General features: G+C 19.2%; 4 protein-coding genes across 4 annotated transcripts; 1 reads left to right on the forward strand and 3 right to left on the reverse strand.

The window, feature by feature from the left end:
• Positions 1-1,238: 1,238 nt before the first annotated feature.
• Positions 1,239-7,156, reverse strand: PF3D7_1450500 (conserved Plasmodium protein, unknown function; the record flags this gene model as incomplete). The annotated part of the gene is made up of 6 exons (XM_001348618.1): positions 1,239-1,283; positions 1,487-1,544; positions 1,725-1,786; positions 1,950-6,336; positions 6,542-6,767; positions 6,973-7,156. 6 exons carry the CDS (start codon positions 7,154-7,156, stop codon positions 1,239-1,241), a joined length of 4,962 nt encoding a protein of 1,653 aa, XP_001348654.1.
• A 1,929-nt stretch (positions 7,157-9,085) lies between these two features.
• On the reverse strand, positions 9,086-10,849 carry PF3D7_1450600 (S-adenosylmethionine-dependent methyltransferase, putative; the record flags this gene model as incomplete). Its single annotated transcript, XM_001348619.1, has 1 exon — positions 9,086-10,849. One exon carries the CDS (start codon positions 10,847-10,849, stop codon positions 9,086-9,088), a length of 1,764 nt encoding a protein of 587 aa, XP_001348655.1.
• Positions 10,850-11,987: 1,138 nt separating this feature from the next.
• On the forward strand, positions 11,988-13,850 carry PF3D7_1450700 (conserved Plasmodium protein, unknown function; the record flags this gene model as incomplete). Its single annotated transcript, XM_001348620.1, has 1 exon — positions 11,988-13,850. The coding sequence occupies one exon, from the start codon at positions 11,988-11,990 to the stop codon at positions 13,848-13,850; it is 1,863 nt and encodes a 620-aa protein (XP_001348656.1).
• A 547-nt stretch (positions 13,851-14,397) lies between these two features.
• Positions 14,398-15,747, reverse strand: PF3D7_1450800 (conserved protein, unknown function; the record flags this gene model as incomplete). The annotated part of the gene is made up of 1 exon (XM_001348621.1): positions 14,398-15,747. One exon carries the CDS (start codon positions 15,745-15,747, stop codon positions 14,398-14,400), a length of 1,350 nt encoding a protein of 449 aa, XP_001348657.1.
• Positions 15,748-16,037: the final 290 nt, after the last annotated feature.

The raw sequence follows: 16,037 nt of genomic DNA on the forward strand, positions 1-16,037 counted from the left end.
AGAATAAAAAAAGGATGAAAATTATAAAAATATAAATTATAAATTATTCACATAGAAAATAATGGAAAAAATATATATGTTCTATTTAAATATACATATAATATAATATATATATATTAAATAATGCATATTATTTATATATATATATATTATGTATATATATATTATATATATGTTATATATATATAATAAAAAATGAAAAGAATATATAATATATATATTATATATATATATATATATATATATATATATATATATATATATATATATATATAATATATGTATAATAATTAGTAAAAATTTTGGAATGTTGTATTATTATATTTATTATTTAAGTCATTTATGTAAATAAATTGTATTTCATCATATATAATATACTAATATTTTTTAAATAAAAACAAAAGTAATATATCTATATATTTTTCTTTAAATAATGATGATATTTAAAATAATTTGAAGCTTCTTAATGTGTCATAAAATATAACTTCAGTATATTATTATTATATAAAATAGAATATATATATATATATATATATATATATATATATATATTTATTTATTTATTTGTATACCATAACATTATGTTATTAAACATAAAATAAACTATTAATATATCATCTTTTTCTTTAAATTAATATTGAAATGTATTATATTATTTTATTCATCATATATGTAAAAAAAAAAAAAAAAAAAAAAAAAGAGGGCATGATTAAAAATAAGAATTTTCTAAATTGTAATAAAAAAGTATATATCATATTTAATAACTTCAATATTTTATTTATATATAATTATTTATTTTATATGTAACACAATTTTAATTCATAATTCGTAAAAAAAAAAAAAATATATATTTATATATATATATATATATATATTATTTTTCCTTCTCATTTTTTTGAATGTGTGAATATAAATTACAAATTTTTATATGTTGTAAAATGGTAATTTATATTAAGAAAAGAAATATAGATAAATTTCTGTATCTATATATTTCTTTAAATATAGACAAAAAAATATATATTATATATATGTATGTATATTTATAAATTAATAGTTAATAGTAAAATATATACATATATATATATATATATATATATATATATATATTAGAACAAAAACATGATGATCATTTTAATTTAAAAAAAAAAAAAAATAAAATAAGTAAACACAAAAAAATGTTAAAATTTAATAATTTTTAAACAAAAAAAAAAAAAAAAAAAAAAAAGGAAAATCCAATTTTATTTTTCGGAACATTTATTGTATTCATCTAGCCATATTTTATACTGCATATGGTTGTAAAAGAAAAAAAAAAAAAAAAAAAAAAAAAGTAAATGAAAATATTAAAATGCATACAAATATCTATTTGTTTATTTTTATTTATATATAAAATAAATTAAACATATTTATATATGTTAAGAAGTGAATATGTATTTGTTGATGTATTTATTAATGTATTTTTTTTTTTTTTTTTTTTTTTTTTTTTTACCTCAATGGAATATATTTTTCTTTTAGACAAAAATAAAAAATATCTTTCATGTGCTCCACTACAAAAAAAAAAATTATAATTAAAATAAATATATATATATATATATATATATTATATATACCAATGTGTACACAAATATTTTTTTAAATAATATAATATTAGATAAATAATTTTTATTTAATATTAGAAATGTATAATTTTCTGAATATTTTTATTTTTTTTTAAATTTATATCTTACTTCCATATATTTTGTAAAATTTCCAATCTTTTATTTTCAATATTTTTATGAAATAGGGGTGTCTAAAAAAAGATAAAAAATAAAAAATATAAAATAAAAAATATAAAATAAAAAATATAAAACATAAAATAATTGTTGATTAATTACAAAAGTTATTATACGTACATATTAAAAAATATATATATATATATATATATATATATTTATTTAAATATTTAATTTTACCCGTATGAGGTTTAGAAAAAGGATAGAAAAGATAGGGTTGTAAAATGAGAGATAATAAAAAAGCTTTATAAAATATTGAATGGCATTATTATGAAATAATTTCTTTGTTAAAATAATTTTTGAATTATTGATATCAATTAATGTGTGTGCATATAAATAAAATTTCCAAAAATTTTTTATTGTTACATTTTTGAAATCATGAAAATAATAATTTAATTCTTTTAAAATAATATTTTGTAGAAAAGGATAGAATTTGATTGTACTGATATATAATATTCTATTTAATATCATATGGTATAAATATTCATATAAATACATATATTTTATATAAATATGTATCAATCTTTTTTTTTTTAAAATATTAAAAATGAAAAAGGAACTTTTCAAAATATAAGGAAAATATTTCTTAACAAGATTATTACAATTATAGAATTTTTCGTTCATTTCTTTTGGCATATACAAAATTGAATTTTCATCAAAAGAAGTATGTATATTTTTATCTTTATTCCAAAAAGAAATATTATTTTGTTTTTGCATATTTTTTTTCTTACAACAATTATTCAAATATATATATATGGAACATATATTATTATTTATTAAAAATTTATTATCACTAATTTCTTTGCTCATATTATATATAGTATTTATCAATTTTCTTCCTAATTTTTCAAAAAGATATTTATTATTTAAACTATCCACATTTCCATTATCTATATTTTTTATACTCTCTTCTTTTTGTTCATTAAACATTTTTTCCTTATCAAATTCTAGGTTGACATTTTCATAAATTTGAAACGATGTTCTAATATCATTTTGATTAATGGCATCTTTATAATTTATGTCCACATTGTCTCTAATATTATTACTATCAATATTATTATTATTATTATTATTATTATTAATATTATTGTTATTTATTTTTTGCTGCTGTTTATTATTATTACTATTATACTTATTACTATTAATATCACTATCATAACCACTGTCTACATTGTTATTATCACTATATTCTAAATCTTCGGCTGATATTTGAATGTCCCTTATATTATTTTTATCTAAACAAATTTCATTTAGTAAGTATTTTTTCCCTTCTTCCACATTAATCATTTCAGTTGAATACCTATTATGAAAATTGTCTCTCATATTATTATTATTATTATCACTCTGTAAATTTGGGGTTTTTTTTTTTTTCTCAAGGTAAAAAAATTCTTCAATTATAGAAAAAAAATTTTTTACTTTTATATAATCAATTTGTGGTATATTTAACAAAGCAGATAATAACAATATAGTATTTTTTTCTTTTATTGATTTTAATTCTTCTATATTATCTTCTTTAAAAAAATCAAAAAATGAAAAAAATTCATTTGGAATATCATTTGATATTACTATATATCTTAGTATATTTATTATCGGAATTTTCAAATAACTATCCTTACAAAAATTAAAAAATAATTTGTACTTATCATTTTTTATATCATCAATATTATTATAATTATTATTATTATTATCATTATTATTGTTCCTGTTTTGGTCATTTCCCATACATTCTTCCTTTATATTTTTTTTATAATATATTTCCTTATTCATATTTTTTCCTGGTTTTTTTTTTATTTTTTCATATAATTCCTTGTTATATATATATTGTTCTTTTTCTTCATGTGAATCATTTTCATGTGAATCATCTTCATGTGAATCATCTTCATGTGAATCATTTTCATGTGAATCATCTTCATGTGAATCATCTTCATGTGAATCATCTTCATGTGAATCATCTTCATGTGAATCATCTTTATGTTTATTTATACCTTTATGCTTTTGATTTTTCCATGTGTCCTCCTTCTCTTGAGATTCATAATAATTATTTCTTTTATTATAATCATTATAAATTGTATGATGTGGATAAACCTTAGGAAATACATGACCATATTTTTTATTATTACCACCATTACTTATTTTTTTAGGGTGTTCTTTATTATATTCATGATTTATATTATTATAGTCATCATCATCATTATAAGTATCATTATAATTATCATCGTCATCGTCATCATCATCTTCTTCGTCATCATCATCGTCATCGTCATCATCATCTTCTTCGTCATCATCTTCCTGTTCATCATCATCATCTTCCTCTTCATCATCTTCTTCGTCATCATCATCTTCTTCGTCATCATCGTCTTCCTGTTCATCATCATCATCTTCCTCTTCATCATCATCTTCTTCTTCCTCTTCATCATCATCTTCTTCTTCCTCTTCATCATCATCTTCTTCTTCCTCTTCATCATCATCATTTTTATTTTCATCACATTCATCCTTTCTATCAGGTTCCTCCTTCTCCTCAAAAAATTTCATGCCATCATCATAATTTTGATAATATTGACCATTTTCATAAAATTCATATATATGTAAATGTTGAACATCTTTTTCATCTTGGTAATTATTCAAATGTTTATCTCTCACAATTTCATCCTTACCAGCATATTCATTTTGCTCCTCCTCCTCTATTTCTTTGATATCATTTTGTAGCTTTACTTCCTCATGAACATTTTCTTTATTTTCATAATAATCCTTTTCTTCCTCAGTGTGTATTATCTCGTTATAAACATGTGTATTTATATCTGAATCGACTTCCCCCTTAATTATATGTCTGTCATTCTGATCTTTTTTTATATCTTTCTTTTTTGTACCGATCGACTCTCTTTTATCGATAGCATATTTAATTAATGAGAAGAAGTTATTGTAAATACCTAAATAAAACAATGATATCCAAAAGTGTACATTACATTTTTGTGTTATCATATCAAAATTATTTTTATGAAAATTGAAACATATTCCTTCAATAATAGAAAATTTTAATTGTATATTATTGAGTAATAAAGAATATTCATATAGATCATCGATATTTGTAATTTTAAAATTATATTGCATTTTTTTTATTATTTCTTTTGTTTTAAATTCATCTATAAAATTAACTATTCCATCTTTAATAATATTATTAATAAATTCTATAAAATAAAAATATTTGTCTATCTTTATCATTTCATTATCAACAACATTATATTTCTCTTTATATTGCATGCACAAAAGTAGGCGTAATTTACTATAGAACATATTATCAAATGGTAAGGAGTTCTTTTTATCATAATATGCATTGTTATTGGTTTTAATTTTACGTGTTTTTTGAAATTTCTCTTTTGTATCTGTAATATTGTCATGGCATATATTACTACGACTTATCTTATTATTATTATTGTTCATATTCTTATTTGTAATATTTTCAAGGTTGTCCTCTTCTACATTCTCCTTATCCTTAACAAGGGCATCTTTTGTTTTCTCTTCAATTTTATTTCTTTCCATATAAACTATATTTTCCAACTCATTATCTTCATCCTTATCATGCATGTTATATTTTATTTTTTTAACCCTATTGTCATCCCTATTTTGATATAAAATTCTCTTGCATATTGTGTCCTCTTTATGAATATACTGTGGATTTTTAATAAGACGCATAGAATCGGTCTCTCTTTCCATTTTATTTAGTAATATCTTTTCATCGTTTATTATATTTATATCTTTTCCATATTTTTCATTTTTTCTTTTCTTTAAATATTTAAATGAAGTACTATTGTGATAATATTCGTGAAGTTGTAAATAATATGGGGTATTTTCTTTACTATATATCATTTCTTTCTGATCATCACTTTCTTTATTATTATTATTATTCATGATATTATCAAAACATGATTGTAATTTGATAAGTTTTTGTTGTAGATCTTGATTTTCTGATATATTGTTAAAATTTAAATTTAATTTTAAATAGTTTTTATTTGGTTCTTTATTTTTTTTATCATTTATAATTATATTATTATTATATATATCAATATTTTTTGAAATTTTGTTAATATTATTAGTTTGATTTGTCATGGTAATATTATGGTGTTCATCATATTTAAGATTATCATTATAATGATTAGATGAAAGGTATTCATTATGATTTAATATTGTATTTACAGATTTCAATCTTATAATATGTATACATAAATTATATAAGTAATATTTTTCTGTACCATCTCCAATAAAATCTATAATTTTATTTATTAAATTATTTATGTATTCATGATTATCATTTAATTTCATATGAATAATAATTTCTTCAACCAACTGTTCAATTTCTTCATAAAATTTTTGGGCCCACATTACCCAAATTTTCCTTTTTACATTTAGGCATGTTATCTCGTAAAAGTATTGAGCAGCGGGGGTATCCTCTACTAATATGTTTAATATCTTTACAGGTATTACATTTATCTTTTCTAATAAAACAGAAAATAAGGGTTGGATTTCCCTAACTTGGAACATGGGAGTCATTTTACTAGCCAATCTTATTAAGCTATAAAATAAAAGAACAAAATGGAAATGAAGCCAAAGGAAAAAAAAAAAAAAAAATAAAATAAATAAATAAATAAATAAATATGAATTGATACACGGAGTTTATATATATATATATTGATTATGTGAAGTAACCTTTTTTATTTTTTTATTTTTTTATTTTTTTATTTTTTTATTTCTTTTTTTTTTTTTGTGAGTATACTCACCTTTTTTGAGAATTTCCAATAGAATTAATTTTGTTTATAAAATTTGGAGATAGATAATTATCAAAAACATTTTTATATGTTACGTGCTTTGGAACGTTTAAAAATTTTAGAAAGTCTACCATACCAGACAATACAACATCTTGAAATGATTGTGTTTTTTGCCATATTTTGCAAGCATTAACAGCAGGGTAACTGTTCTCTTCATCGTTTTTCATTTTATAGTTATCTAAATATAAGAAATGCGAATATAGAAATATATACATATTTTATTTATTTTAATATTATGAGAACTTATTATATGTCTATCTAGGATAAACAAACGGGTGACATATAATGATTATGTAATATATATATATATATATATATATATATATATATATATATATGTATGTATGTATGTATATATATATATGTGTGTATATTTTTATTACATTCAATCCATCGAATTAATGCATTTCTTCCTGCAGGTCCACAATTCAAACCTTTTTCAAAAATAACATTTTCATTTTTCAAAGTACTTATGCCACTTCTACTAAAGAGCTGCACGTATTTTAAGTCACCTTTTTTTCTTCTTCCATTTTTTTTTTTAAAATTAAAATTCCAACCAGTACTCATGACTGATTGTATATATATATATATATATATATTAAAATGAAACAAAAATTAAAAAAAAGAAAAAAAAAAAAGGAAAATACAAAGAAAAAATACAAAGAAAAAATATAAAGAAAAAATACAAAGAAAAATATAAAGAAAAAATACAAAGAAAAATACAAAGAAAAAATACAAAGAAAAAATACAAAGAAAAAATACAAAGAAAAATACAAAGAAAAAGAGAGAAAAAAAAAAAAAAAAAGAATTGCTTTTATATTTTGTATATTGCCATATTTATAAAATTATTATATTATCATTAATTTTTGTGAAATAGAAAAATTACGGATACATAAAAATAGTTCCAAATTAAAAAGAAAAAAAAAAAAAAAAAAAAATATATATAAATAAATAAAAAAAAAAAACAAAAAAATTAAATTAAAAAATTTGTCTCATAATGATTATCTAATGTGAATTTGATTAATAAATCAATATTATATATATATTTTTGTTCATGCCTTCATGTTGTCATTCTTGTATTTACAAATATTTTTGTCAAAATATATTTCCATATAAATATATATAATAAGTAAACATTTTATAAACCATATTGCATATCATGAAAATAATATATTATATATATATATATATATATATGTTTGATCTAATATCCTTTAAACACATAAACAATGATATTATTTTTATATGGTACAAATTTGTATTAGTGTGTATTCAGAACACGATTTTTTTTGTTAAAATTATTAATTTTAATAATATTTCATACATAGAATGCGTAATTTAATAATTATTATATTTATATATATTTTATGTGTGTTACGAATTACACAACATGAGAGAGAGAAAGAAAAAAAAAAAAAAAAAAATTCTAAATGTTGTGTAATATGACCAAATATATATTACTATACACATGCGTATAAAAATTAATATAACAAATATATATAATTGAATAAATAATAATAATGATAACATTTTATCGTTATTTTATTATTACTATTTAATAAACATTTACAAATATATCAATTCATATATATATTATGTATATATATAATTAATCTGTAATATTTTTAAATATATTAAAAAATTTTTTTTTTTTTTTTTTTCTTTCTTCCTTTTATATATGGAATATCTCCTAATACATATAATATACATATATAATACAATATAATATTTTAATACATGAATAAAAAAATATATATTTCATTCAATACCTATTCATAAATTGCATAATTTATTATATTTTCACATTATTATATTATTTATTTATTATATATTATATATATATATATATATATATATATATATCTTTTCTTCTTTCCTTTTCAATCTTTCAATAACAAAATAGAAAAAAAAAGAAAAGCTTTTTGAAGTCGACAGTTTTTTTTTTTTTTTTTTTTTTTTTTTTTTTAATGCAGTTGTTATACTTGTGCTAAAGAAAAAAATAATTATTTTGTTTAAATTTTTTTTCCTTTTATATATTATAGACAGGAATAATTAATATTAAATACCAAAAAAAAAGAAAAAAAAAAAAAAAAAAAACTAAAAAAAAAATAAATAAATAATAATTTTTTCCTTAAAAAAAAAAAATTTACAAATATTTTAATTTTTTTCTTTTTTTTTTTTTTTTTGGAAATTTATTAATATTTAAAAATATAACATATATATTACAAATATAAAAAAATATAAAAAAATAAATTAATAAAGTAAAAATATTATATTTAACTAAAATAATATGAAAAAAAAAAAAAAAAAAAAATTCTATTATACATAAAAAAAAAATATATTATATATTAATATTTATTTTATTAATAAATTTTGAAAAAGCAAAAAAAAAAAATTTTAGACAAAACATTAATTTGAATTATTTATAATCTTATAAATATAAATACAATATTATTTTATTCTTCAATAAAAAAGAAAGAAAAAAAAAAAAAAAAACTATGTTATCATTAAAAGAATTGAAGTTAAATATTTAGTTTCGGGTAAAGATATATGAATAGGATGGTCAGAACTAATTCTGCCTTCTCCTATTATTGTTCCTTCACATTTCGACCATTTTAATGCTCTTTTAATACAAAGTAATAATTTATCATATCCAATTAATCTATTACAACTTGATACAAATACATAACCTGGTTTTTGTATTATTCTAAAGGATACATATAAAAGTTTTTCATAAATTTTTAATGCGGATGGTAGACAATAATTATTACGAGCTAAGGGTGGCGGATCTATTAAAATAACATCATATGTTTTTTGGAAAAATTTATAATTATTACTTTTACTTAATAAAAATTCTATATCTTCTATGTACACATCTGTTTTCTTCTTTTCATATATTGATAAATTCTTTATATCTGTTAAAAGCTTTTCATTTATAACAGATTCAAAATTATGGTTATTTTCTTTTATAACTTGTAACAAATTATCATTCGATGTTTTTTTTTTTATTTTATCGTCAAATGAAATATGTGTGTTACTTTGTTCTAACTTCATATGAACGTTAGAATTTATTAAATGTTCTTCATTATTTAAATTGATTTTGTTATTTTGTAATAGTACTTTATTTTTTTGCTCTTTTAAATCCAAAGTGTTTTTAGATATTGATGACGTGTCGTCAAAAACATTTTTGATATTTTTCCCTTTGTTATCATGTAATAATATTTGTACATTTAAACATACATGTAAAAAATTCCTAGCGCATCCATGAACAAAATTAATTTTGTCTAGTACATTATTATATTGTGCTGCATGTAATCCGTTTTGTATAGCGGAATAGGAAGAATCTACACAAGTTACCTCCTTAGCACCATAATATGCTAATGTAATACCAAAGGATCCAACATATGAGAATAGATCTAGAACATTTTTATCTTTACAATATGAAATAAGCATGGTACGATTATATCTTTGATCATAATACCATCCTGTTTTTTGTCCTTTCAATATATCAACAAAAAATGTTATACCATTTTCTTGAACTTCTATTGGAGATTTATATATGCCTTTATATATTTCTTTTTTCATAGGTAGTTTTTCTAATTTCCTTATTTTATTATCATTTTTTATTATAATAATATTTGGATTTAAAACATTTTCAATACTTTTCATTATAACAGGTAATAATATATCCATCCCACTAGCATTTATTTGTACACATACTAATTTATTATATTTATCAATAATAATTCCAGGAAGAAAATCACTTTCCGCATTCACAACCCTAAAGAAATTTTCATTATGAAATAATTCTAATCTTTTTTCATATGCTTTTCTTATACGTATATTAAAAAATTCTTCATTTATATGTTCATTTATATTTCTACTTAACAATCTTGAAGATATTATAGAATTCCGATTATATATTCCTACACCTATATTTTCATTATATTCATCTTTTATATTAACTAAACATGGACTGTATATATATAACTCTTCTGCATTTTTTATATCTTTAGAATATAACCAAGGGAAACCGTTTATTACGCTCTTTACGCATTTTTCATGAAGAATTAATGTTGGCCTTTTTTTAGGATTATCTATAACACAATCAATATTACTATAATAATATTTCTTAGCACACAAACATGCAATGTTTCTCTTCTTATATAATAAAAAATGTATATTATTATTACAACTTCTTTTAAAACTAGAAAAAAAAAAAAAAAAACCTTCTTTAGGAAATTGAAGAAAGAAGGCCATTATAATATATCAAACCATTTTAATACTTATATTGAAACATATACAAAGTAATATTAATGATAATGCATATTTTGTTATAACAATATAAATAAATCTATACTAATTTTTTTTTTTTTTTTCACAAAATATTCAAATATGATAACATTTTTCTATTTCTATATTTATCCACACAAGTATTTTTCTTGTAGATCCATTATATATTTACCTTATTATTATATATAATTTTTTTTTTTTTTTTAATATACATTTTTTATTCTTTTAATAAATATATATAACTGCATTATAAAAAAAAAATAAATAAATAAAAAAAAATAAAACAAAATAAAATAAAATAATATAATATAATTATATGTTCAATATATATACATATATATATATATATATATATTTATTTATTTATTATACATTTATTATGTATATATTTTTTTTCTACGTATATATAATATCTTATCATTATTTTTGAGGCAAATATATGAAGGCCTACCCATAAAAAAAAATATAATATATATATATATAATAAAATAAAATAAAACCTTTTATATTATAATGCATAAAAGGAATTATTTTATATATGTAATGATTTATATATATTATGATGAATATAATTTTTTTACCACCATATGATATATATATATATATATATAATTAAAATATTCATATAATATTCAACTAATATGTAAAAAAAATTTATGAATTTTTTTAAATGAGAGAATTAAAATTCTCATATTTATAAGAAGCCAAAAAAAGAGCTTTGAAAATTTTAATAAAATAATATAAAATAAAAATATATACATATATTTATTTTCGTTCAGATTATTATTAATTTTAAAAAGGATTAAAGAAAATGAAAATATATGTATATCCATAAATATTTTATATATATATATAAAAATTTATATATTTCCTCATAATATTTCCCTAAACTCTGTACTGCTCTTTGTATAAAAAAAAAAAAAGAAAAAAAAAAAAAATGTATAAATCATAAGAGTATTATAAATTTAATATTATATGTTCATACCATTTTTTTTTTTTTTTTTTTTTTTTTTCTCCTTTATATATATATATATATATTATATAAACGGAGAAGTACCATAATTGAATTTTTTATTATAAATATTATGATATATAATATTACAAAATGTATAACGGCATAGGTTTAAAAACTCCTAGAGGTTCTGGGACCAACGGATATATACAAACAAATATGGCTCATATTCGTAATGCCAGGAATACAATAAGAGAATATGAACAATTTAGAAATGAAGTAAGTATGAATAATATTGTACATAAAAAATATACTTGTGACTTTTCGATTATTGAGCATGCTGAGAAAAGGAGAATCGAACTCGAAGTTTTATTATATGAAGAAAAAATGAGACAAGAAGGAAGTAAAAATATTGAAGAATTAATTAAGAACTATAGGCAAAAGTTATATGATGAATATTATGAAAAGAAAAAGATACAAGAAAAATATAATGTACATAATAATAGAGAAGCAGATCCTAATGAAAATACACATATGCTTAATGATAGGAAGAGGAAACAAGTAGAAAATTTTGAACGAGCACTAAAAATAAAAAAGAAAAAAGAAAATGTTAATGTGAACAATATAACTTCTTCTAATATTAAAAGTGAAAAATATGAGAAGAGGGAAAAAAAAGAAATCATTAGTCAAAAGGACCAGAACAAAAAAAAGAAAATTATGAGAGAAAAAGATGAAAAGAAGAAAAAAAAGAAAATTAAGGAAGAAAAAGATGAAAAGAAGAGAAAAAGAAGAAGAAGAAAAAAAAAAAAAAAAAAAAAAAAAGAAAGAAAGAAGGAAATTAGTGATACAGAAAGTGAAGAAATGCTATCTTCCTCAAATGATCAATCATCCAGTTCTAACAGTTCAAATGATAGTAGCTATATATCGGATTATAGTAGTGATGATTCATACATTTCAAATAATTCAACTGATAGTAGTTCTAATTCTAAAATGTCAAGTGATAGTAGTTCTAATTCTAAAATGTCAAGTGGTAGTAGTTCTAATTCGAAAGTGTCAAGTGATAGTAGATCGAATTCAAAAAAATCACGTGATAGGAGTTCCAATTCAAAAAGTTCATGTATTAGTAAGTCAAAGTCAGATTGTGATAATTCTTCGTACCATTCTGATGGATCAAATAATTCGAGATTCTCAAGAAAATCTATTACATCCATTGATTCCTACGAAAGTAGTAAAAGTAGCTCAGGGGAAGTAAGACATAAAAAGAAAAAAAAAAATAATGAAAAGATAACAAAGAAAAAAAATGATACAAAATATAAAAATATTTCGAAAACAAAAAATATATCAAAATATTCAGATGAATCAAATTATTCTAGTGACGATTCGAGGTATGACCACAAACATTCAGATCGATTAAAAAGAAAAATTCCAAAACATTATTCTTCCAAAAATAAGGATAATAACTTGAATGATAAATTGAAAAGAAAACCTTATAGTTCAGATTCAGGAATACGTTCATCCCATAGTATGAGTAGAAACTCAAGCTATGAAGAAAAAAAAAAAAAAAGCATAAGAGTTATTAAAAATGTTGAGAACAAATCATATGAATTGGACAAAAGTTCAAATTCGAGTATTATAAAACATGAAAAAACAGATAAAGGAAATCATAGAAGAGATAGTTATAAAGAACAAAAAGGAAAAAACAAAAACGATGAGAAATCTAAAAAAAAAGAAAGTACCGTTAATGAAGAAACATTGAAAATATTAAGTAATATTAAAAAATATTATAATGAAAAGAAAAAAGAATCATCAGACAATGAAAATTCTGAACCTTATGCATCTGTATGTTCCAGTTCTTCCGAGAAAATCAAAAAAAAGAAAAAACAGAAGGAATTAGAATATAAAGAAAAAGAAAAAAAAAAGAAGAAAAATTCAGATAACGTTGTTGACTTGGGTGAACTAGAGAATATAAAAGATGAGTATCTAAATAAACTAGAACGAACAAGAAAAAAGGAATGATGCAACAAAGAAAAATAATTAGGGTGAAAATATATAGAGTAAAAAAGGAAGAAAAGCATTTTAAAAAAATAAAATAAGAAAAGGAAAAGATATCACATCATGAAAATGTCCTATTTTTTATGTGAATAATATATATATATATATATATATGTAGGTATATTTCCATACCATTTTAAAAAAATATATTTTTTTTTTGTTTCATTATATTTTTAAATATAATAAAAATTATATAAATAAATGTTAAAATTGTATTTTTTTTCTTTTTTTTTTTTGTTTTTTGTTTTTTTGTATATTCATGTGTTGCTACTTGTGTATAATTTTATTTTTCAAATATAAAAAAAAAAAAAAAAAAAACTTAACAAAAAAAATAATAAAAATTGATTAAAATTAATTGTATATATATATATATATATATATATATATTTATTATTTATATGGTAAAATATAAACATTTATATTTGGTTCAAGTCAAATATTTATATTTATATTTATTTTTAACAAAAAAAAGAAAAAAATTACATACGTTAGTATGATATTTATTCATTTTTCAGTTTCTACTTTTATTTTTATACCACTGTAATAATCCTCCAAGTAAACTAATGGTTTCGAATTCAACCTTATCATTATTTAATGTATTTAAAAATTGTTTATAATCGTTTTGTATATTTTCATTTGTATCATTAAGATCAATCAAATTGGAATTCGGAAAAAAGGCATCCCCTCCTACAGTTATCGTTTTACCTTTTGTAAAATATTCTACCCATAAATTATAAAAACATTTTAATAAAAATGTTAGTGTCCAAGCTATTGGAGCAATTATAAATAGAAATATGGAAAGTGTAAATTTATATGTATTTTTTTTTTCTAATAAAAATAATTCATTATAAAAAGGATTGACATTATGCCAATATGGTAAATTAGTTTGAACCAAATGATAAAAAGAATCTATACATACACCATCACATATAATTAATATATTTACATTTTTTTTTTCTTCAGGTATATAAAAATCATTATAAAGTTCGGTCTTCTTCATTTGATTTCTTAACATATTAATTTGGTCATATGTAGTTTCATTAAAAAACTTTAAGAACTTTTGTTTATAATATTTATTATTCTTTTTTTCCTTTCCATAGTTCATATATTTATCAGACCCATCAGCATTATTAACATAGGATGGATTATAATATTTTGATTTTAATATTTTTAATAAATTAGCATGAAGGTTATATAACAAATAAAGAGCATTTTCTGTAATTAATGCTTTATAAAAATTGGGAGAATTATATTCTAAATTATATTCCATATTTTTATTCTCATTATTGTATTTATTATTATTATTATATATTTTATTATTTATCGTATCATTTTGTTTTAAATTCTTTTTATTCATTTCTTCCTCACTGTTAATAAGAAAATAATACAAAATGGATAGTATTTCTTTAGGACTACTAAATAAGGCTGTACCTATACTCGTTAACTCTGTTAATCTATCCCTACCTAAACAAAAATGTGGTATATTTAATAATAAACATTGTTGTATTATTGATATATATTGACCATTCACCTTTTTTAAATTCAGATGAATGGAATCAATCATTCTTCTTTGAATCATATTCGCTCTATTAAAAGATTTTAAAATTTTATCATAATCAACATATCCAATACCAAATACTACAAAATCGTATTTGTTTTTATTAATATGTTTTATTAAATTAAGACTTTTTATTTCTAATTTTTCTTTATTACTCTTATTACATGGCATGACATCACACATATTAAGATTTATGTTTATATCATTCCATTTCATTTGTAACTTTTTAAACTCTATATCATTCATTTTTGATGTAACATGCCCACTCACATTTTTATACCTTAACACAATACCCTTCCACATTATAAAAAAAAAAAAAAAATATATATATATATATATATATATATATATAATATATTATAAAGTAATTTTATATTTTCCTTTTAATATTATACATATATATATATATATATATATATATATATATATATGTGTAAGGTCTCAATTATATTCCATTATATAAAACCATATGTATTCTCCTTGTTTGTAAAATATTCATATTATTGTTCTAATATGATTCACATTTTGTTTCATATAACCTTTTCTTTTATCTTTTACATACATATAATAATTTGAAATAATTACATTTGTGA

The sequence above is a fragment of the Plasmodium falciparum genome, assembly GCF_000002765.6.
Source record: "Plasmodium falciparum 3D7 genome assembly, chromosome: 14".
Lineage (NCBI taxonomy): Eukaryota > Apicomplexa > Aconoidasida > Haemosporida > Plasmodiidae > Plasmodium > Plasmodium falciparum.